The 22,084-nt window shown below is 38.5% G+C and overlaps 1 protein-coding gene across 8 annotated transcripts in view; it reads right to left on the minus strand.

The window, feature by feature from the left end:
• The window catches only part of dnmt3ab (DNA (cytosine-5-)-methyltransferase 3 alpha b), an 82,860-nt gene that overhangs the window by 29,360 nt on the left and 31,416 nt on the right, over positions 1-22,084 (minus strand). For 6 of the 8 annotated variants that reach the window (XM_051132916.1, XM_051132918.1, XM_051132915.1 and 3 more), the window contains exons 5-8: positions 12,935-12,981; positions 12,332-12,478; positions 1,304-1,648; positions 162-320 (exon numbers count right to left, since the gene is read on the minus strand). In XM_051132916.1, coding sequence (XP_050988873.1) covers positions 162-320; positions 1,304-1,648; positions 12,332-12,478; positions 12,935-12,981 — 698 coding nt within the window. The remainder of the gene's footprint in view (positions 1-161; positions 321-1,303; positions 1,649-12,331; positions 12,479-12,934; positions 12,982-22,084) is intronic. The other 2 variants (XM_051132919.1, XM_051132920.1) reach the window with 1 other exon arrangement.

Here is a 22,084-nt window from a genome sequence, read left to right on the forward strand (position 1 = left end):
CATGAACATCTTGGATGACAAGGTGGTGAGTAAATTACCTGTAAATTTTAGTTCTGGAAGTGAACTAATCCTTTAACTCGCATTGTTTCCTCATTTAAAGTAATTTCTTTAAGAATTTACTTGTTTAGCACCATCTGCCTCGAGAGTGAATACAAACTTACCACAGAAAACTTGCTGTCTCCGAACCACTTGACCCATCTAGTGCCCTCAGCCGCCCGGCTGCGTCCAGTCTCTAACCAGGATACAATCCGACCGGGCCACCAGGAGAATCCTCGTAGCTTTCCCCACACAAGCTCACCGATGCCGAAACCTCTGCCGTCCTGCAATATACGAACATTCGTTGGATCAGTTATACATAAATACAAAAAAATGTGAACTGTTCATAACAGAACCTGTCTTCTGCATTATCTTTAATTATATTTCTTTTTACCGTCTTAGCTTTCAGCCAGGATGATAACTCTATGGTGATATAAATATCTATAAATAGACAACCTTTAATCCTGACATTTGAACTGCAATTGTTGTAGTAAATTGCTCTTCTGGAGTTAACCACCCTCACAATCTGGCTTTGAACTTTTAAAGGTGCCGTCACATTTACCGTTGTTCGGTGGAATATTTTCCTACACAAATTTCATAGTGTAGATTTATCGAGATGATCCACAGAAAATTTCTTGGTTTGAAAATGTCTTCGGTGTGAGCTGTGCTTTATCTCCACACTACAAAATTTCACAGCAACTTCACTAATGATCACACCTTAAGGCAAGAAGCTGTACGATAATAGTTTTAATATAGTTTCAGATTACTCCCAGACTTCATATGAAACAACCCTCCAGCAGAAGACGGGCCCTGCTGTTTAAACCTGACTTTCAAAGCTGGACAGCCAAATAAGTTCCAGGATAACATGGCATAATCCTGAGATTTCTCTGAGAATAATTAACCTATCAGAAAGCAAGTGTCAAAAGTTGGTTTTGCTTTGATAATGAAACTAAATTAACTTTAGGCACTCTTTGAACAAATAAAATCCCACATTTATCCCAAAACTTATCTGGGTAACTAAATAACCTGTTGAAAAAAAAACGGCATATGCTGGTTAGGTATGTTTTGAAGCATGGTTTGAGCTGGTTTAACCTGCTTAAACCAGTTCATGACCAACTAAGGACCAGCTTAAACCAGCTCAAACCAGCTACCCTGCTTCAAAACATACCTAACCATCATCCAAAGCACAGAAAGTCTACAGCGTTCTGTGCAATATTTCGAAATGGTCAACCTCAAAGCACCATGATCGTGAGGAAGCTACTCGTACCTCGTACTCGGACTCTGTGTCAGTGGACTTGGGTGAGGTCTTGTCTCCATCCCCTATAGGCACAGGCTCTGGGGTGGTGGCAACAGTTGGAGAGGCCGGATCCGTAGGCTGCTGCTGCTGTTGCTGTTGGAATGGTGGAGGTTGTTGCTGGGGAGAAGGCTGGGGTTTGAGGTTGGTCTGAGGTTGAGCTTGAGGCTGTGGCGGTTGCTGCTGCATTTGCGGCGTTGGTGGAGGAAAGAGTAGTGGGACGGTGATTATGGAGCTGTCTTTTTGAGGCTCCGATTCTACCTCGCCATGGTCCTCCATTGAGTTCATCACAGACACCAGTTTCGCCTTCTTTTCTGCCTGCAACGTAGGGAACAGCGGGACAGGAAGAGGAGGAGGTAAAGCACATGGAACAGCAGTGGCTTTCCTGAGAATAGCACAGTTCAGCGCTTGAGTAATGGTGACTACTCGGTTTGTTTATAGTACTTTAATCCCACGTGCCAACACAAATATCCCCATCCTTTTGATAAAGCACAAGTGCCGCCCCTTTGAGTGTGATAAGTGGCAGAAACCTGTGAAAACAGTCCCCTTTTCATTGCGGTGAGAGCTGTGCGCGATCACTTGGTAACAATGAGAGCTCCCCCCCTGGCTGAGATGGATGCGCGCTGGAGAGTTCAGCGAGTTTGTCCAACCTGACTCTAAGCTATTAGGTCAAAAACAGAGGACACGAGCCAAGCCATGACTTAAGCAGCTCACAGCAAATCCCCAACAGCTGCACCTCTCTCGTCCTCTCGTTCTCTCTCACTCGCACGTGAATCTCTTTCACAGCTGTACTTTCTCTGCTGCTGGGGTCCAACTTCGTCTCCAATTTCACTCACACACACGTGAACCTGGCAGAGTCGCCTGCGTGTGTGTGTGTGTGCGTGGAGAAAACGGTTGGATCCGTCCCCAGAAAGCTCTCCCTATGTCTCTCTTTAGCTCGCTCCCTCCATTATGGTGGCTATACATTCATATAAGCCCGCAAAGGGAGGAGAGAAGCTCTGGAGCCAAGAGCTCATGAGTGTGCATGAATAGACAGGATGAGTGTGGAGTAGAAACATGTGGCCTCAAATCAAGAAGCCCCAGTGTAGTTTATAAATATCTGTATAGCTTCACTCGCTGCTTCGATGAGCTGAGCCATATGTGCCAGGCTATTTGTCTTTGACAGCGGTTGACTGTGGAAAGAGTATTTAAGAGTATGCAAGCGGTTTTGTACATATGTGCATGTATTTATCCCTGCAGTACTGGGCAGTATGATGGCATATACCAGTGGTTCTTAAATGAGCCTGAGTAAACTTTCAAGGGAGCTGCAAGATGTCTCATTTTTCAATTTGTATTGCGCTTTTTGTAATCCATGTTGTTTCAAAGCTAACGAGCAAAGCATGTTTCATAACTTAGGTTAACTCTGGAAATGCTTTTCAAAAGACAAATTGCTATCAAGTGTAACACTCAGCTCCTTAAGTGTAGAAAATGACATAAGAGTTCATTCATCTAGGTGCAAATTGCATTTGATTTGCAATATTTATAGTTGTAGGTTCAATGGATACAAGCTGTTTGTCAGAATTTAACAGCAGGAAATTGCTGTTCACTGTACCTACTCTTCAGTGTCCTTAACTGAACTTGGAAAGCTGAGGTGTGTGGTATAGAGGAAATATAAAGCTGCATCATCAACGTAACAATGAAGGCTAATTCCATGTTTCCTGTTATCTCCACCTACCAGAATTTATTTAGACCAGGAAAACTACAGAGGACACAATACCGGGCCTTGGGGGACTCCATGCTGTACTTCACTAGATACTTGTTAGATTTGACTGTTTCTGGTTTTCACAATAAAGTAGTAGCAATCATAGTGGTAGCAGTATTTAAAATACTGCTATTTATTTAGACTCGGAGAACTTCAGAGGACACAATACCGAGCCTTGGCGAACTCCATACTGTGCTTAACTAGATGCTGTTAGATTAACTTCTGATTTTCACTTGTTAGAACTGAAAATATTGTTTTAATTTTCTGAGGCCAGTTGCATAACAATGTAGTAGTCAATCAGAGTTTTTTCTTTGGATTCAGTATGTCTGTAAAGACAAAAACTACATTCTTAACTAGATACATCCATTTTTGTCTGTAACAAATTCTACATCCATTTTTTTCCCTTTTTCGATATTTATTTTTTGTTTCCTTTAAAGGAACAATACAGAACTAAATTCTATTAAATATTTGGATGTGTTTTTTGTCTTGATTTTCAGCAAATTTACAAGAGGAATTATCACAGCCTGTGCAGGGACTCCTTTGAATATTAACTTATCTCACAAAATTTTAGATTAAAATTTGTCATATACAATGCAATGACAGTAACATTGAGACATTGCTATTCAATTGTATAGCGCTTTTCATGATACAAAACGCTGCAAAGCAGCTTAACAGAACATTTAAGTTACTACATTATATTTAGGAGTAATGCTTTACATTTCAAATGTACTAAAGTCACTACTTTTAATACTAGACATTACATTATAGTTATTCAATATATAAAGCATTGTGTTGTTGAACTCCTGTCAAAAATAACTACATTTATGATGTCTACTGTTACCATGATGTACAATCACATACACCATGTAAGATTTTCTGTGATACAACAGTGGCCTGAGTTATCATTAATGTAATCTTAGTTCAATCATTTCAAGACAAGTTTATTAACAGGATTAAATCAGAATAGAATTTAAATCTGAAACTCTTATCTTAAGAAAACACTATCTTGAGCTACCCACGACCGATTTCTTCTCACACGCTTGTGGCTCTGTTCGCTCTAAATGTACACAATTTACATTCCACGCAACAAGCAGAACTCACCCTATGTGATTGATGAAGAGTAAAAAATGTGTGGTTTTGACATAAACCTCACACATAACTTCTTACTATCTGGAAAAACAGCCTTAAGTTGTCAAAGCTACCATAGATACCACAGCCGATCATAAATAATGACAGAAGCAGCTAATACTGCAGGCATCTATTGTGTATCGAACAGAACAGTGACAGTGAGAGAAGAACGTCGACTCAGGAAGAGGGAAAGGATATATATGTAAAAATAAAGAAATCAATTGAAAACTGACTCCCCAAAAACTGGGGGAGGAGAGGAAAGCACTGTGGCTATAAGTGGAGATTTGCTTCTGGACGTGTTTTTTTTGTTCCCCCAGCTGTAAATGCCCCTCTTCGGGGGCCTCACTGTAGCAAGTCTGGCTCTTGAAATTGAGGGAGGGGGAGACGAGAAGGAAGGAAAGGGGGAGGGTTTCAGGAGTACAGTACTTTACAGTCTTTGTCAGTCACAAACACACAGCCCAGCTCAGGAACAACAAGATATAAGCAGTATGTCATCCACAAAATAAAGCTTAAAATAACCAATGTTGTTGTGTACAAGCATTTAAAACACTAAGCCTGGGATTGGGTGTATTTAGAATAGTCCAAAGAAAAAATACAACAAACACTGTACTATTAGAATCACTTAAGCTTTGCTATTCACTGACTAAATATACTTATAAAGATAAAGATTATTAAAAAGCACAACAAGATGAAAGTTCTCCATTTATTAGCTTAGTTTGTTATATGGCTCTCCAAAAGATGGAGAGGAAAATATGAAATATTAGATAAGGAGCAAATTTAAAATGTTAAAAACACAGATCTTGAGATGCATTAAGAGAAAACGTTTCAGAAACTAGTCCTAGTCTTACATTCCTAACTAATAAAGAATATCCTCCAGGCACTGAAGTCATGAGATGTAAATCTCCGCATCAACACTAAGAAAACTTACTTTTAAGCCACCATGGGACTGAAAATTTGATGTACAGTAATGCTATCTATAATGCAGTACTTAAGTCACTTAAGCCACATGGAATAATACAGAAGCTTACAGAACTAAGTGATAAACCAACCTTTCAGGATGCATAAATCCAGTACTGAAAGGTAAGAAGGGTAACCTTGCGAGAGAGTGTTTTTTAAGCTCTATGTTAAAGCTGGCGTGTTGTATTATAGGAGCGCTACCTATATCTGAAAGGAAACACCCATAGCCTTAAGCTGCTCTCCACATTACAATGATCAACCAAGCCTCTTTTCCAAGAAAGCTCCTTTGGCAAATTCTTTTTTCCAATCTTTCTGTATTTTTTTATATACCAAGTCAATTCTATGATCAGCTGCTGCACATGGATGCCTCTAGGCCTATTATTTTGCACGTCAGGCCTTTGAATGCATTGCTGTTCATATGACATAGGCATGAAAAGACAGTATTACTTAAAAAAAAACAAAATACTTTTATGATTTATGGTTATATGGATGGCCTGAGGCTAGCGTGAGAAACTTTCAGGCCAGCTAATGGAAGTTTCATTACCACTATTCGAACAATGCTAGGTTGCACTGGTTTTTTATACTTTTATGCCTTGTGAATTAAAATATTTGGTTTCTGTGATAAACTGAACATTGTGGCTGCTAATTGTGATCTTTTAAATATGCCAAAAAGCTAACATTAGCAAGCTGGCGAACACAGATGAGTTTTTTGAGAAAGAATGAATGTGGTAAACCCAGTACTGCAAGAATGACAGTCTTGGAAGCATTAGTTTGGGTTGTAAATTGCAACCAAATCAGTATTGCGTCACAGCACATGCTAAACAGTTACAATACAGCTCCTTCAGGAGAGAAAGAAACATAATAAATATTACTAAACAATAATATTTCAGTAAATTATAAACTAACTAAAAACTTGCTGAAAATTTACTCATTTTCAGGACATCCAAGATATAGACAATTTGGAAAAATTCAGCATTACATCACTTGCGCACCAATGGATTCTCTGCAGTGAATGGGTACCGTCAGAATGAGAAAACATCATAATAATCCACAGGTAACCCACATGACTCCAGTCCATAATTTACCATCTTGTAAAGTGAAAAGCTGTGTGTTTGTAAGAAACAAAATCATCAAGATGTTTTAACTTTAAACTGTTGCTCAAGTACAAAATGAAAGTCCATAATCGAGTGAAAAAGTCCATCCCCTGTTGTCTTTTTGCAACAAAATCCACCAACATTTTGTTTAGAACTGCTTTGGACTGTTTTGTAAACAGTGCTTCATCTGTGCATGTTCCTCTCCTGATTCAGATTAAACATTTTCACCGAACGAAACATTATTATGGATTACACACTCGTATTTTAGCCAGAAGCAACGTTTTGAAGATGGAACGGAATTGTTTATGACAAACATGCAGCTTTTCACTTAATACGATGTTAACTGATGTTATTGTGATATTTTTATCAGTCATTCTGACGGCACCCATTCACTACAAATGATCCATTGGTGAGCTAATGATGTAATACTAAATTTCTCCAAATCTGTTCTGATGAAGAAACAAACTCATTGACATCTTGAGTACATTTTCAGCAGATTTTCATTTTGGGGTGAATAATTATTACTTTAACTTACATAGCTAGTCATAAGGGTCAATTTTTATACATCATCTGAAAGCTGAAAGAATAAGCTTTCCATTGTTATATGGTTTGGGACAATATTTGGCTGAGATACAACTATTTGAAAATCTGGAATCTGAAAAATGAAAATCACCTTCAAAGTTGTCCAAATGAAGTTCTTAGCAATGCATATTGCTAATCAAAACTTAAGTTTTGAAATATTTATGGTAGGAAATGTACAAAACATCTTCATACAACATGATCTTTACTTAATATCCTAATGATTTTTTACATAAAAGAAAAATCGATCATTTTGACCCATATAGTGTATTTTTAGCTATTTCTACAAATATACCTGAGCAACTTATGACTGGTTTTGAGGTCCAGGGTCACATATTTCTATTTATTTATTTACTTGAACTGTAAAAACCCAAGCAGTGTTGCACACTGCTGACAGACAATCAGTCTGCAGCGCTTAAAAACATTAGTAATGGTTTCCAAACAAACAACGTTTCATAAACACCGTTTCCCTTAAACTTTGAACAATATAAGGAAACAGTCTGAATTAATTCAAATGCCGGCAGCACAGCAGTGCACACTAAGATTCCAACAGGCAGGGGATGAATGGCTATGGCCACTGTGTGACAATCGCATTTATTTTGATGTGACTTTGTGCGAGACCGAACAAAGGCCGTTCACTTTTTACCCTCCCGAGTGCAGAGAATAGAGGATGCATTTAGTTTGTGCTTGTGCTGGGTCCATTAAAGGCTCTGTAATTAGCATTACAGCAGAGGTCAGGCATGCTAAATAAGTCTAAGTGCTTTAATGTTAAAGCCTTCTCTTTGTTTGTTCACGTGAGGATGCTCAAAATGTTTTTAATAGTCTAAAATCTGTTAAACTGCAAAAAGCTGAAGTGCAAAAGTCTGCCTGCTTCAGGCTGTGCAGCCTTGACTCAGAGTACGAGCGAGCGCTGGCAGCGCACTAATCACACGCGGTTCCCGGGTTCACTCGGTTCATTCATATTTGCATATCCTTAAAAAGACACGCACCGTATTTCCGCTTCAACACAAGCGACAACTGCTGCCAGTTTTACATGTTTGCGGTACCGACCCAAATCTGACAGACTGAAAAAAGCATATTATCTTTGTTTTCAAGCTCAAAAGCAAAACTTTCCTTTTAAAACAAGTGGGAAAGCATTAGTTTGAGCTAAAACATGCTACGTCTCTACAACCCCAGTGTATAAATAACCACACAAAGCACGCTGTCAGATCACGACACACTTAAAAACCAAGTGTAAACTTTCAAACATAAACAAAACCAAAGATATACCCTATGCACAACATCCTGCACCGGCAGTAAAACAGGAAATACATTCAGGTTTCTGCTATCCCCCTGTGATCACATACAGGCTAGAAAAAAAACCTTTTAAGCAAAGCATTTTGTCTTGTACTTGCAATGTTTTAAGCCCGGTCCGGCACTGTGGTTTTAAAGAGATGGGTTTCCTTTAAGCTACCCGGGGCAGATGGTCCGTAACAAGTCTCCTGGAAATACCTGAAGTCAGCATATTCCTCCTCCAGCAAGTCTACTCAGACATGCACACTGTCCCCTGCGCTATCAACAACAAACAAGTCAGCCGACCTACCCATACACGCCTGCACTCGGCACTTTAAATCCAACGTGTGAGTCGCTTTTTTTCTTGCCCCACTCTTGGCTCAGTGGAGACCGCTTCAAAAAAAAAAAAAAAAAAAAAAAAAAAAAAGGAAAAAAAAAAAAACAGAAAGCATGAACATTTCTTTGTCTGGGAATTCAGGGTCAGGTGGTTCCCAACAGGAATTCTGGTTGGCTAGAGAGGACTTGCAGAATGTTGGCGGCTGTCCAGGAGGCTGTCTTGCAAGCAGCGCTGGAAATTCGCTGTAAACCTCATCTTCACCCTTATATCCATAGTACGGAGTTCATTTCCACTGCGGAGAGAGTTGTGAGGGGAGAGGGGGAGGAGTGAAGGGAATGGGATGGGGGTGGGAAAGAGGAATCTACTGTAGCGTTCGGTACTTATTAAAAAAAAAAAGAGAGACATGATCCCCCTCGCTCACAGAAAGTGAAAGCAGCCTTCCCCCAAACCCTCCCCCCCCCCGCCCCTTAGGGCCACCCCTTCAATGCTAACAAAGCTCTGCTGACTGTATGCGGCTCAGGCCTCGTAGCCAGAGGAAGGAAACATGTCAAGGCCCCTTTCAACAGAGTTTCCTGCTGCATTGTTGTGTCCGGTGCGCAACGCTTCTTGAAAACATGACTGCACAGACCGTCGGAGAGCAAACACAGAAATGACATGTTACGATCTGCGCTCTTCCACAATGTGCCTATTCAGAGGAAAAAAAAAATTCCCAGGCTCCCGATGATGGAGGATTCCTGCTCTCTTGCGTGAAGAATGCGAAACGCCCATTTCTCTGGAATTTTACGACGTCCACTCACGAGACAACTGTGTGTCCGGCTAATTTGGCTGTATTTCTGGGATCTCTGACACTTTTATGGCTTATCCTCAAACACAGTGTGGTGAGGGCCAGAGGAAAAAAAAAAAAAAAAAAAAAAAGATGGGGGCGGGGGGAGCTCGATGGTGATTGGACGGCTCCCTTTGGTTACCGAGGAAAAAGAACATTATGTAACAGAGCAGTTCTCACCATGCAACACAGTACTATTAGGAAAACTGTCAACCACCTGTACCTGCGATGATTTTGAAGAGTCGCCATAGCTGGGGATAACAAATGAGGGCTAAATCTGTGTACCCCCTCAACCCATAAAGGTTCAGCCACACTAATTATAAAGTTTTAACCATTGTTCTTATACTATGTGAAAAGTTGAACGATAAAAACAAGAAAGTTTTACACAATCAGAATACACCTGACTTTAAAGAGCTTGAGCATTTAAACCGTCAGATGACAGAACTGCAGTGCATGTTAACTATAGTTAGTGTGAACTATAGTTATCATTCTTGTTGTAAACTGACCTTAATGCCCAAGTACTTCTTAATTTGTCCCTTAACTCATATTAAACTGCTTTCCTGATCTGTTTGATTGACCAATGACAGACAGGAGGCGTGTTCTGGAGACCTGTTTTGGTGCTACTAGTGGAGCAGAAATCACAGTTCACGTTCAAGTCAAGACACATCACAACAATTTCTGCCCTGCACGTTGATGTACCATGTATAAAGATTCAACATGACACAGACTACTGAACTAAAAAAAGTGAAATGATCATACAGCCTTTTCTTTTCTTCCTGAAATATCAAATTCCTGTTCTTGGATTATTCAACATGTCTCCAATAATCAGTAACGTAGATTAATAAATGTTACAATTTAACAGTGCAAAAGCCAACTGGGGCTGTTCTTGGGACAACCCCACCAGGCCCCGTCCTTTAAGGGGGCCCTGCATCCTCTACTTGCATTTGGCCCCATCCCACGCTAGGGATGACCCTGGTCCTAACCAGGAGCAACAAGAGAGCAGTAAAAACAATCTGTCGATCACAACTAGGTATACACTGATACTGATAAGCTGATAAATGTTTTCATTTAATGGACGATATCACAATTCTATAGTATTTTGTATAAATTAATTCTAAATAAAACATTGAAAATAAAAGAACAAAACACAATAAATAAGCATGCAAATATATACACATAAGCAAAGAAACATATATAGCTACAAGCAGCAATTACCATGGTTCAAGCGCTTTAAGGCTTTTAAGCACATAAGGAAAAAGACATTGTACAAATCTGTAACCAGCTAATTCAATGATTAGAAAAAGCATTTTTGGCAATTCCAGGTAATTTACCATAGAAATATAATGATTATAAAAAATTATGTCTGTTACAGCACCACCTACGGTCTGATCTCCATAAAACTTTGTATGCTTGTTTAGAATCATATGTCACACATGCTCACTTATTTTCGTGAAGTTTTGAGCTTTCGTTCAGGATTTATAGGCTTTTAGGTATATTTGGTCTGGACAATTTTTTAAATGACTCTGTTATAGCTATCCAAAGGGTAAGGTTCAACTTTAAGTTAAATTTTTTGATAATTATTGATCTAGAGAGTCCAGAGAATTGTACTGCAGTGGTTTTATTGAAGTTGAGCAAAAAAAATAAGATTAGTTCACACAAGTAGGTTTTATACATAATTACAAATTCCTCACAAATGCTTGTGGCACTTTGGACTTAGACATGGCATACCAATTTTCAAGTGGATTGAACTAATGGGTACGTAGTTATAGCCATTTTTAATTTTTCCCTGTTTTAGCGCCACCAAGTGGTCAAATTCCCATTTTTTTTTACTGTGACCTCAGAATGAGCTCTTACATACGTCTTCCGAGTTTGGCGAAAATATCTTTTTCCATTCAAGAGTTATTGGCGTTTTAGTAAAAGCTGTTAAAAAGGCTGGATGTGTGAAACAGCACGTGATTACATAGGCACAAAACTCATTAGTGCCACCTATTGGCCAATTTCTTTCAAAATTCTTATAGAACTCTAGGGCCACGAGTTGAAAATACCCACTGTTCTCTGGTAACCTCGTCTAATAGGTGCTCAAATTTCGAAATTCACCCAATGGCGGCCACGTTTTTTGAGATATACGCGAATGTCCTCATAGACACTTTGGACAAATTTTCAAGTCGATAATACTAACGGATGCATAGTTATAGCTGTTTTTGTGTTTATTTCCCTGTTACAGCACCACTAAGTAGCCAAACTCCATGTTTTTTTTAACTGTGACCTCAGATTGAGCTCTTGCATACGTTTTCAGAGTTTGGCGAAAATATCTCTTTCCATTCAAGAGTTACAGTATTGCCATTTTACTAAAAGCAGCGAAAGTTGTGTCCTGTCACGACGGTCGAAACTTTTGTTTTTGATAATCGATATTTACAGAAAGTCTTTCCGCACTGGTTTGGTTCCGATCGGGCGAAAAACCTAGAATTAGTTTGCAAAAGTAGGTTTTAAAAAAAAAATCCCTGAAAATTTCATCACAGTGACGGTTGAATCTGAGGCATATGTTTTGTCCATCATAAGCCAAGACACTTGACCCTACGACAAACAGTTAAGGATTTAGTTGTAACTGCTGTAGCGCCACCCTCAGGCCGATTGGGGCGAGCTTTGGTGATGTTGTAGAGGGTGTGAGAACTACCATCCCTCCAAGTTTTAAGTCTCTATGATTTACGGTTTGGCCTGCCCGATCATTTTTAGGTGGAGAATGCTGATCCATGGCCATTCTATTACAATAGGGTTTCAGTACTAAGCGCTTGAACCCCTAAGAAAACTGTAAGATCAGCTATAACCAAACATTGGCCACTGCCTGTATATGGTCATAATTTGGAAACGAGTGGATTTTTAGCATTAGAAGCAGCCAGCAAGACATTTCATGAAATAAATGGTACCTTCATGCGAGATCAAATGACTCATCAAATACACTTGGCTTTCGCAGAGTTTACTGTCGCCCTGGCAAACGTTCCTGCTATAATAGAAATGCTGACAGGCTCCCTATCACTCTTCCTCTGGGACAGAGGCGAGCAGTGGTACTCACCTCCAACTTCCACTTGGCCAGCAACTCCTCCCTGGTCCTCTTGCTAATGTAATAAGGGTCACCGGCCTGGAAGGTTACTCTGGGCATGGGTCTTTGACGGAGGCTGACTTCCCAGCCCACTCCCCCACGGAGCCTCCCTCGAGCTCCCTGTTCAAATGGACAAAAGCAAAAAAAAAAGGAAAAGAAAAAAATTAACGACTTGTTCTCTCTCTGTTTTAGTGTGCTTATCTATCTGTCCGATCCTAAATGAAGGCAGGAAGTAGGTGATTTGTCTGCGAATGATTTTGGAGCGTTTCGCGAATGGGCTGGTGGGGGATTCTCAAACTAAGGGTTCTCATCGGTACAGAAAGGGTTCGAGCGGCCCGACAGATCAAAGCAGAGACCGTTGTTTTTAAGCAGTGTACCAAGTGTATTTGATATTTCACCATCAGGGTACCATTTCTTTCACAATCAAGTGGCTGGAAAAACAGGTTCCACGTTAATGTCATCTTCCTTCGAAGATCTTGAGCGATTAACAGAAAAAGGTTGAATTTTCACAGACAGAAACACGCAAACGTACACACATATATTACAGACAGGCGCACAACAGGAAGACAGTTTTACCTCATTTTTTGCAGAGTCCCCACCCTCGTCCTCCTTGTGCTCCACGTCTAGAGGGAAACAGCCACAGAAACAAGCGATTACCTGAAATGTTTCTGACAGTCCGGATTTGTCGCAGTAGAAATCTGTCTTCATCAATCTGCAGTATGAGGCCTCAATGATATTTTTGCATCAACAAGGCTTTTATGTGTAACAGCAAGCGTAACATAGCTTTGAGACAAAATAAACAATTCTCATTTGTGTTTTTTACTTGTAAAAGAGGTTAAATAAAGAACTGAGAAGCCAAAAGCAGCAGGAAGACGGACCGTTTTAGCTTGAGGGTTTTGTGTTACTAAATTAAAGTCTTGAGTATGTCAGTCAATCACTATCAAAAGACTTGTTGGGTTACTAAATATGTACTGTGGAAACTGCCACAGGGCAAGTTGTACTTACAGATAGCATGATGGTTTCTTTGTGTGTGGCACCAAAATATTACAATTTAAAAAATCTCAACTTGATACTTCTAGAGCTAGAGTAGCTGTACTATCTTTACTATTATTAGCTGAATTGAAAGCGTAACATATGATTGGCTGAATAAAGAGGATATGGTTTTAAATGCATGTGTGAATTTCTGTCAAAATCTGTCAAAAGCTGTCGTAAACATCTACATGGCAACCAAAGTGTGAAGATTTGTGAATGCATCAACATGTACATTAAAAAAAGGAAACATTTGAAAGGATAGTTCACCCAAAAATTAAAATTCTGTCATTAGTTACCCACCTTTATGTTGTTCCAAACCCATAAGACCTTTGTTCATCTTCAGAACACTAATTAAGATATTTCTGATGAAATACAAGAGCTTTCTGGCCCTACAGAGACAGCAAATGATACGTTATAATGCATTACATTACTTAGTTACTTTTTATGGAAAGTAATGCGTTACTTTTGCGTTAATTTTTAAATCTGAGCAGGGCTTGCTTGTTTGTTTATAATATAAAAATTTCTCTTTTCGGCAAACATAAAAGTCTTCTCACACCGAAAGTGTGAGATATCAAGGAAAGATCGTGTTCCATGAAGATATTTTGTAAATTTCCCACCATAAATATTTCAAAACTTAATTTTTGATTAGTAATATGCATTGCCAAGAACTTAATTTGGACAACTTTCTGCGATTTTCTCAATATTTTGATTTTTTTTGAACCCTCAGATTGAAGATTTTTAAATAGTTGTATCTCTGCCAAATATTGTCCTATCCTGACAAACCATACATCAATGGAAAGCTTATTTATTCATATATGTGATGTATAAATCTCATATTGCATCATATTATATGTTTCCATTTCACTGTTTTTATTAATTTTGAGGAATACTGAGTCTGTTTTTTTTTTTTTTTTGAGTTAATGAACAATAATTACCCCCGATTTCCCGACAGGAGACTTGTTAGTCAATAAATGGTAAAAAAAAACGAACTCAGATATTTTCTCAGAAATTCAAAAGTAATGCGTTACTTTACTAGTTACTTGAAGAAAGTAATCTGATTACGTAACTCACGTTACTTGTAATGCGTTACCCCCAACACTGGTAAGGACGTTGTTAAAATAGAAATGTTGAATGAAGTCATTATTTTTGTTTTCTTTGTGCACAAAAATATTCTTGTAGCTTCGTAGAATTAAGGTTGGACAACTGACGTCACATGGACTATTTTAATGACGTCCTTACTACCTTTCTGAACTTTTAACATGTCAGTTGCATTGCTGTCTATGCAGGGTCAGAAAGCTCTCAGATTTCATCAAAAAGGTCTGGAACAACATGAGTGAAAGTAATTAATAACAGAATTTTCATTTTTAGGTGAACTATCCATTTAAAATGTTGTTTCAAAATGTTCCACTATACAAGATATATAAAAAATCCACCAAGTACCAATTCATGCATTTTATTTTTCAAATATTTGCTTGAATTTTGATATGGTCAGTCGCTCATTCATTTGGAATTATATCGCTCACCCTTCTCTAGACATTAGTATCAAAATGAGCCATTGAAAGTCCCATATCAGTCAACCACTGCTTTTAATATCGATTAACTAAAAAAATAGTAGTATTTCCAAATGCATCAAATCAAAAACAATTCTCTGCGCTACACACAAACCAAATAATTCCCTGCAGGCTCAATCAGAACAGAGAGAAATGCAGGACATGCTGCACATATACTAGCAATACTGAAACAACCGCTTACTCATTTTCACAGCGGATTTGACATCTCTATTCAATCTATTTTTGCAGTGGGGAAGCCCCCGTCCTCTTTGAAAAGTTGCGCTGCACACCACTTACACAGCCATATACATTCCGATAGACGTCTTTGCCCGTTGTTTTGTGTCTCACACCTTTTTTAATGGCACAGGCAAGTATATTGTTTTTCAGGTGGTGTGTCAAGTTAAAAACAGCCTGCTCTATTCCACTGTGCTCCATTTACAGGTCAAAAGTGTATATACACCTTTCAGAATCATTAAAAATGTTAATTCATTTACCAAAATAAGAGGGATCATACAAAATGCATGTTATTTTTTATTTAGTACTGACCTGAATAAGATATTTCACATAAAAGATGTTTACATATAGTCCACAAGAGAAAATAATAGTTGAAATTGTAAAAATGACCCGGTTCTAAAGTTTACATCTCCTTGTTTCTTAATACTGTGTTGTTACCTGAATGATCCACAGCTGTGTTTTTTGTTTAGTGATAGTTGATCGTGAGTCCCTTGTTTGTCCTGAACAGTTAAACTGCACACTGTCCTTCATAAAAACCCTTCAAGTCCCACAAATTCTTGTGCATTTAGGTGTATTTGAACCCTTTTCAGCAATGACTGTATGATTTTGAGATCCATCTTTTGACACTGAGAACAACAGTATGAAACTATTACAGAAGGTTCAAACATTCACTGATGCTACAGAAGGAAAAACCACGCATTAAGAGCCAGGGGATGAAAATATTTGAACAGAATGGAGATGTGTACGTTTTTCTTATATTGCCTAAATATCATTTTTTTTTTCATTTAGTACTGCTCTTCAGAAGCTGCAGAAGATATTTACATTTTTCCCAGAAGACAAAATTAGTTAAATTTACTCTGATCCTCAAATTCCAAAAGTTTTCACCTCCCAGCTCTTAATGCATCATGTTTCCTCCTGGAGCATGAGTGAGCGTTTGAACCTTCTGTAATAGTTGCATATGAGTCCCTCAGTTGTCCTGTGTGTGAAAAGATGGATCTCAAATCATACAGTCACTGTTGGAAAGGGTTCAAATACACAAAAATGCTGGAAACCCAAAGAATTTCTGAGACAAGAAGAATTTTTATGAAGAACAGCAGGCAGTTTAAGTGTTCAGGACAAACAAGGGACTCATAAACAACTATCACTAAACAAAAAAAAAACACAGCAGTGGATCATTCAGATAACAACACAGTATTAAGAATCAAGGGGGTGTCAAGGGGGCCATTTATATAAATTTAACTATTATTTTCTCTTGTATGTAGATGTAAAAGATGTAAACATCTTTTATGTGAAATGTCTTATTCAGGTCAGTACTAAAGAAACAATAGCATGCATTTTGCATGATCCCTCTTATTTTGGTCAAATAATCAACATTTTTAATGATTCTGAAAGGGGGGTGCAAACTTTTGACCTCAACTGTAGCTGGTTTTGAATGCAAAAATGTGAACATGTAACATGCTCAGTCAGGGGCTGATGTAGTACACCATTTTCATTCAAAAACCACATAGAAAATGTGAAAAAAAGTCTGCAGATTCAACCTAACTCGTCAGTCTGAACAGTAAAGTAATACCATTGCAACCTCCAGTATTAAAAAAAAATCAGACCAACTACTATAATGGAATAACTTTCCCAACACTCATAGTTTCTCTGTACTCATCTAATGCCGTTCATCTTGCACACATTCCACAGCGCCACATTGAATCCTCCCAAAATTCCCAAAGTTCGGACTCCTTTTTTGCCCTGGCATTGATTTATACTCCTTACGTCTTCACATACAAAAGGATGTAGTTCATGCCTAAACAGCTTTGTCTTGGCTGGGTTCAGCAGGTTAGGTCGAGGTTAGCCAGAGGCAACGATTACCAGTGACCTGAAACATTAGCAGGGCTATCATGATGATTCATGATTCAGGAGTACTAAAACTCCCTTCTAACTAGGGGCTGAGGAAGACAATATTACTGAGAGCTCAATAAAAAGTAGCCCCTCAAAAGCCTTTGGAAGATTCGTTCCTGTTCAAGGGAAAATCAGCTACAAAACAGATTCACTAATGTACTTTAGTAATGAACAGAGAATATCTTATTTTCTAAAACCTTTTTCTTTTCTTTGAACCTCAACTTTAGCCTGATATTCAGATCAAAGTAACGTTCATCATTATAATCTTTCCCACATCAAAGTGCTAGCGCTAGCGCTAGCGCAGAGTTGTGAAAGGTAAAAAAGAGTAGCTTGAACTCTGCAAGTTAGTAAAACGAGAAATTAGAGATGTCTTTTTGTGTTTATTTTTCTAAACGTCAGTTCCTAAACTGTCACTGCAATCCCAATGGTAATGTGTATCATGAAAATTCAAACCTTTAAATGAAAGTGTTGTGTAAACATACTGTTTCAAAAATGGCCACTTCCTGTTCAGTGCATGTATTGACTGTAAGCTGCAGAAACGGCCCGCTGCAAAATTGACAAGCATTCCTCTAGTTTAAACAGTAGAACAGTGTAAACAAGGCCAAGGTCAAGGGTTTGATTCTGAGGGAAGAAACTCAATCGCATCACAAAAAGTGTCTTCACGACTAAATGCATACATTTACATTACTAACATTTTAGGTACGCTTCAGCAAAATAATAAAATAAAATAAAATAAAACTTAAAATGTTGTCTCATACACCAACCACACACATTCAGATAGACATCTTTGGCCACTGTGTTGCATTTTAGACTTTTATGGTACTGGCAGTAGTACTGTGTTTTTGTGTATGTTTAATTAAATTTAATTTAATTAAATTAAATTCAGTTTACTAAATAATCAAATTATAAATAATCAAGTTAAAAATAGTCTCCTCTAGTATATATATATATATATATATATATATAAAACTGACCAAAATTATAAACGCAACACTTTCGTTTTTGCCCCCATTTTTGATGAGCTGAACATGAGCAAAATGTCCACCAGAGCTGTTGCCCGTGAATTGAATGTTCATTTCTCTACTATAAGCCGTCTCCAAAGGCGTTTCAAAGAATTTGGCAGTACATCCAACCCGCTTCACAACCGCAGACCACTTGTAACCACACCAGCCCAGGACCTCCACATCCAGCATCTTCACCTCCAAGATCGTCTGAGACCAGCCACCTGGACAGCTGCTGAAACAATCGGTTTGCATAACCAAAGAATTTCTGCACGAACTGTCAGAAACCGTCTCAGGGAAGCACATCTGCATGCTCGTCGTCCTCATCGGGGTCTCGACCTGACTGCAGTTTGTCATTGTAACCGATCTGAGTGGGCAAATGCTTACATTCAATGGCATCTGGCACTTTGGAGAGGTGTTCTCTTCACGGATGAATCCCGGTTTTCACTGTACAGGGCAGACAGCATGTATGGTGTCGTGTGGGTGAACGGTTTGCTGATGTCAACGTTGTGGATCGAGTGGCCCATGGTGGCGGTGGGGTTATGGTATGGGCAGGCGTATGTTATGGACAGCGAACACAGGTGCATTTTATTGATGGCATTTTGAATGCACAGAGATACCGTGATGAGATCCTGAGGCCCATTGTTGTGCCATTCATCCATGACCATCACCTCATGTTGCAGCATGATAATGCACAGCCCCATGTTGCAAGGATCTGTACACAATTCCTGGAAGCTGAAAACATCCTAGTTCTTGCATGGCAAGCATACTCACCGGACATGTCACCCATTGAGCATGTTTGGGATGCTCTGGATCGGCGTATACGACAGCGTGTTCCAGTTCCTGCCAATATCCTGCAACTTCGCACAGCCATTGAAGAGGAGTGGACCAACATTCCACAGGCCACAATCAACAACCTGATCAACTCTATGCGAAGGAGATGTGTTGCACTGCGTGAGGCAAATGGTGGTCACACCAGATACTGACTGGTTTTTGGACCCCCCCAATACAGTAAAACTGCACATTTTAGAGTGCCCTTTTATTGTGACCAGCTTAAGGCACACCTGTGCAATAATCATGCTGTTTAATCAGCATCTTGATATGCCACACCTGTGAGGTGGATGGATTATCTCGGCAAACGAGAAGTGCTCACTAACACAGATTTAGACAGATTTGTGAACAATATTTGAGAGAAATAGGCCTTTTGTGTACATAGAAAAGGTCTTAGTTCTTTGAGTTCAGCTCATGAAAAATGGGGGCAAAAACAAAAGTGTTGCATTTATAATTTTGATCATATATATATATATATATATAGTTATTTGATTAATATCATATATGCTACTAAATAAAATAAATAATAAATAAAAAATAAAATAAAAATTTAAAATAAAATAAAATCTAAACATTTGCACATTGCAAATTGCGACAACAGATTAAATAAATAAATAAATTACAAATGATGATATTAACAATTATTAATATTTATTTACTTATTTAATATTTACTTATTTTGGAACAATGGAATACAGCAGGCTATTTTTAATGTGATTTTTATTGTATATGCTGCTAAATTAAATTAAATTAAATTAAATTAAACTAAAATCAAATTAAAATTAAATTATGTTTTTAAAATAAAGACCTATTCGCACCAAGATGAATATCTGGTGCAAAAATTCAGTGCCATAAACATTTTAATTTTGTGCATCTTTTTTTTTTTTTTTAAGTATTTAATTATTATTTCAAAGCAACGGAATACTGCAAGCTATTTTTAGTGTGATTTTTCTCATATATGCTGCTAAATTAAATTAAATTAAATTGCTTTTTTAAAAGACCTGTTTACAACAAGATGAATATTTGGGGCAAAAATTTAGTGTGATAAACATTTTAATTTAAATGGATGTCTGCTAATGCATCTGTTCAGACCTACTCTAACATCTGCACAATGTCAATACGACAATAGATTTTTTTTAAAAAAGTAAACTAAATAATAATAAAACAAAAAAATACTGTAAAATGACTACTTATTTATTAAACTGCATTTTGTCACTTTTCTGATATATGCCTGAACCACAAAGGCATGAAAGAACCCTAAGTAAGTGCATGGAAAAATTCTAAATAGCTCATTTTGATAATCATCAAGTATGAATGATGAACAGGACAACTTTGTATAAATAGAACTGTGGGATTTAGACCAGGCTTACAGGCAATCTGTCAAGGCATATTCATGATGTCTCTATACTGACATGAAGCCAAAAGAAGTAGACAGCACCCATTTTAATAACCCACTAGCCTGAGGAAGATCTGTTTGAAGTCTATCAAAGCTCCATCACCCAGCCACATCACAACACTTGAGCGTCGAGAGGCCGTGGGCAAAACCTGAGAGCTTGTTTTCTTCACAAGAGCCATCAAAAGCCTGCCAGTGAAGTACCACACACACCCAGCCAAAACAAAAGGCCTTGACCCGTGAGTCCTCTTCACATTTATAGCATGCGCAAATCCTCTCTCACCGCATCTTTCTGTCTCTTCCTCCTTTCTCAGTCGCTCGGCGGGAATAAGCAACCCTGTCTGTACGGTGAGGAAGGGGTTCATTCCGCCGAGACAGCCAAGGTCACTGGGTTTGTGAGCGTGGTTGGCACGCTGTGCCCATCGAGCCTCCGGCGTGCCAGTTTGAGCACATGCCAGCCTGCGTGTTCAGAGCGTTCATTTCCCCTTCACTGGACTCAAATCCGTCCTGTACCCTCTAGGTAGAGGGATAAAAATGACACAGGTACTGCCGGACTTGCCCATTCTCTGTCAATCAAAGATAGATCTTTTTGACTCTACTATACAGAGTTCATTCAATAAAATCTTTGCTGGGATTGAATTAATGATTGACAAACAGCTTCTAGCTGCAATAATCTTTTAGCGATTAGTATTGATTAGCATTAGTGTTGGGTTAATGAAGTCTGGCAAACAGAGATAGTGACTTTAAGGCAGCTTTGTTGTTGGTATCTGTTCATGGGATTCAACTGAGCTTGGCAAAACAGACCAAAAACTGCAATAACTAAACTAATCGGGACCCTAGAACTGAACATCTGCGTACAATCAATCAATACTCTAGTCTAAGAACATTAGTGAGATCTTTAGGCCCCTTTCACACGTATAGCATTTACTGGTAAATTACTGCTAAATTGCAGTTGAGAGATCATGTGTGAACAGGACATTTTCAAAAATACCAGTGAATTCGTTCTGGCAACTGACCGATATGAGAAGTTGTAACATTACCAGTAAATTACTGGTAATGTGCTCTGTGTGAAAGCAGAACGAGATAACCGGTATGATGTAAGACGACTACTCTGGGCCAATCATTTACTCCGCACTGTGGAGTTCGGTTTGAAGTTGTCTAATACGATGTCTCTGTGCTAAATGCAGCTGTGTGATTGTGATAGTTTGACACAAAAATGAAAACATCAGCAAAAACACTGACCATGTATATCCCTTCATGTTTACAAACAAACACCGGGTGGCACAGCCGGTATTTTTAAACTGGTGTATGAATGGTGCTTTACTGGTAAAAAGGAACATTGTTGCCTGTGTGAAGAGAGTTTTTTTTGTGCTAACCGGTAAAGTTGTGCTGGTAATTTTACCGCAATTTACTGGTATTAGAGGTGAAATACTCTTTATTAAAGGCATAATTGACCTAAAATTACCCAATTAGTTTCGGTTCGGATTTACATGCTCCTGCCTGATTCACTTCAGATTTATTTAGGTACATTACAGCTGCAATGTCCATTTTGCTTACAAAGAAATTTGATAATTATTACACCTCAGGGTCTACACATTTTCATGTGGACTTCAATGGATCATTGTCTGCTGTGAAGTTTGCACTAGTGAAAACCAAAATAGGCTGCATTAAAGGGATAGTTTGCCCAAAAATCAAAATTACCCTATGATTTACTCGGCCTCAAGCCATTCTAGGCGTATATGACTTTTTTCTTTCAGATGAATACAATGGTGTTATATTAAAAAAAATGTCCTGG

Source organism: Labeo rohita, chromosome 17 (genome assembly GCF_022985175.1).
Source record: "Labeo rohita strain BAU-BD-2019 chromosome 17, IGBB_LRoh.1.0, whole genome shotgun sequence".
Classification (NCBI taxonomy): Eukaryota; Metazoa; Chordata; class Actinopteri; order Cypriniformes; family Cyprinidae; genus Labeo; species Labeo rohita.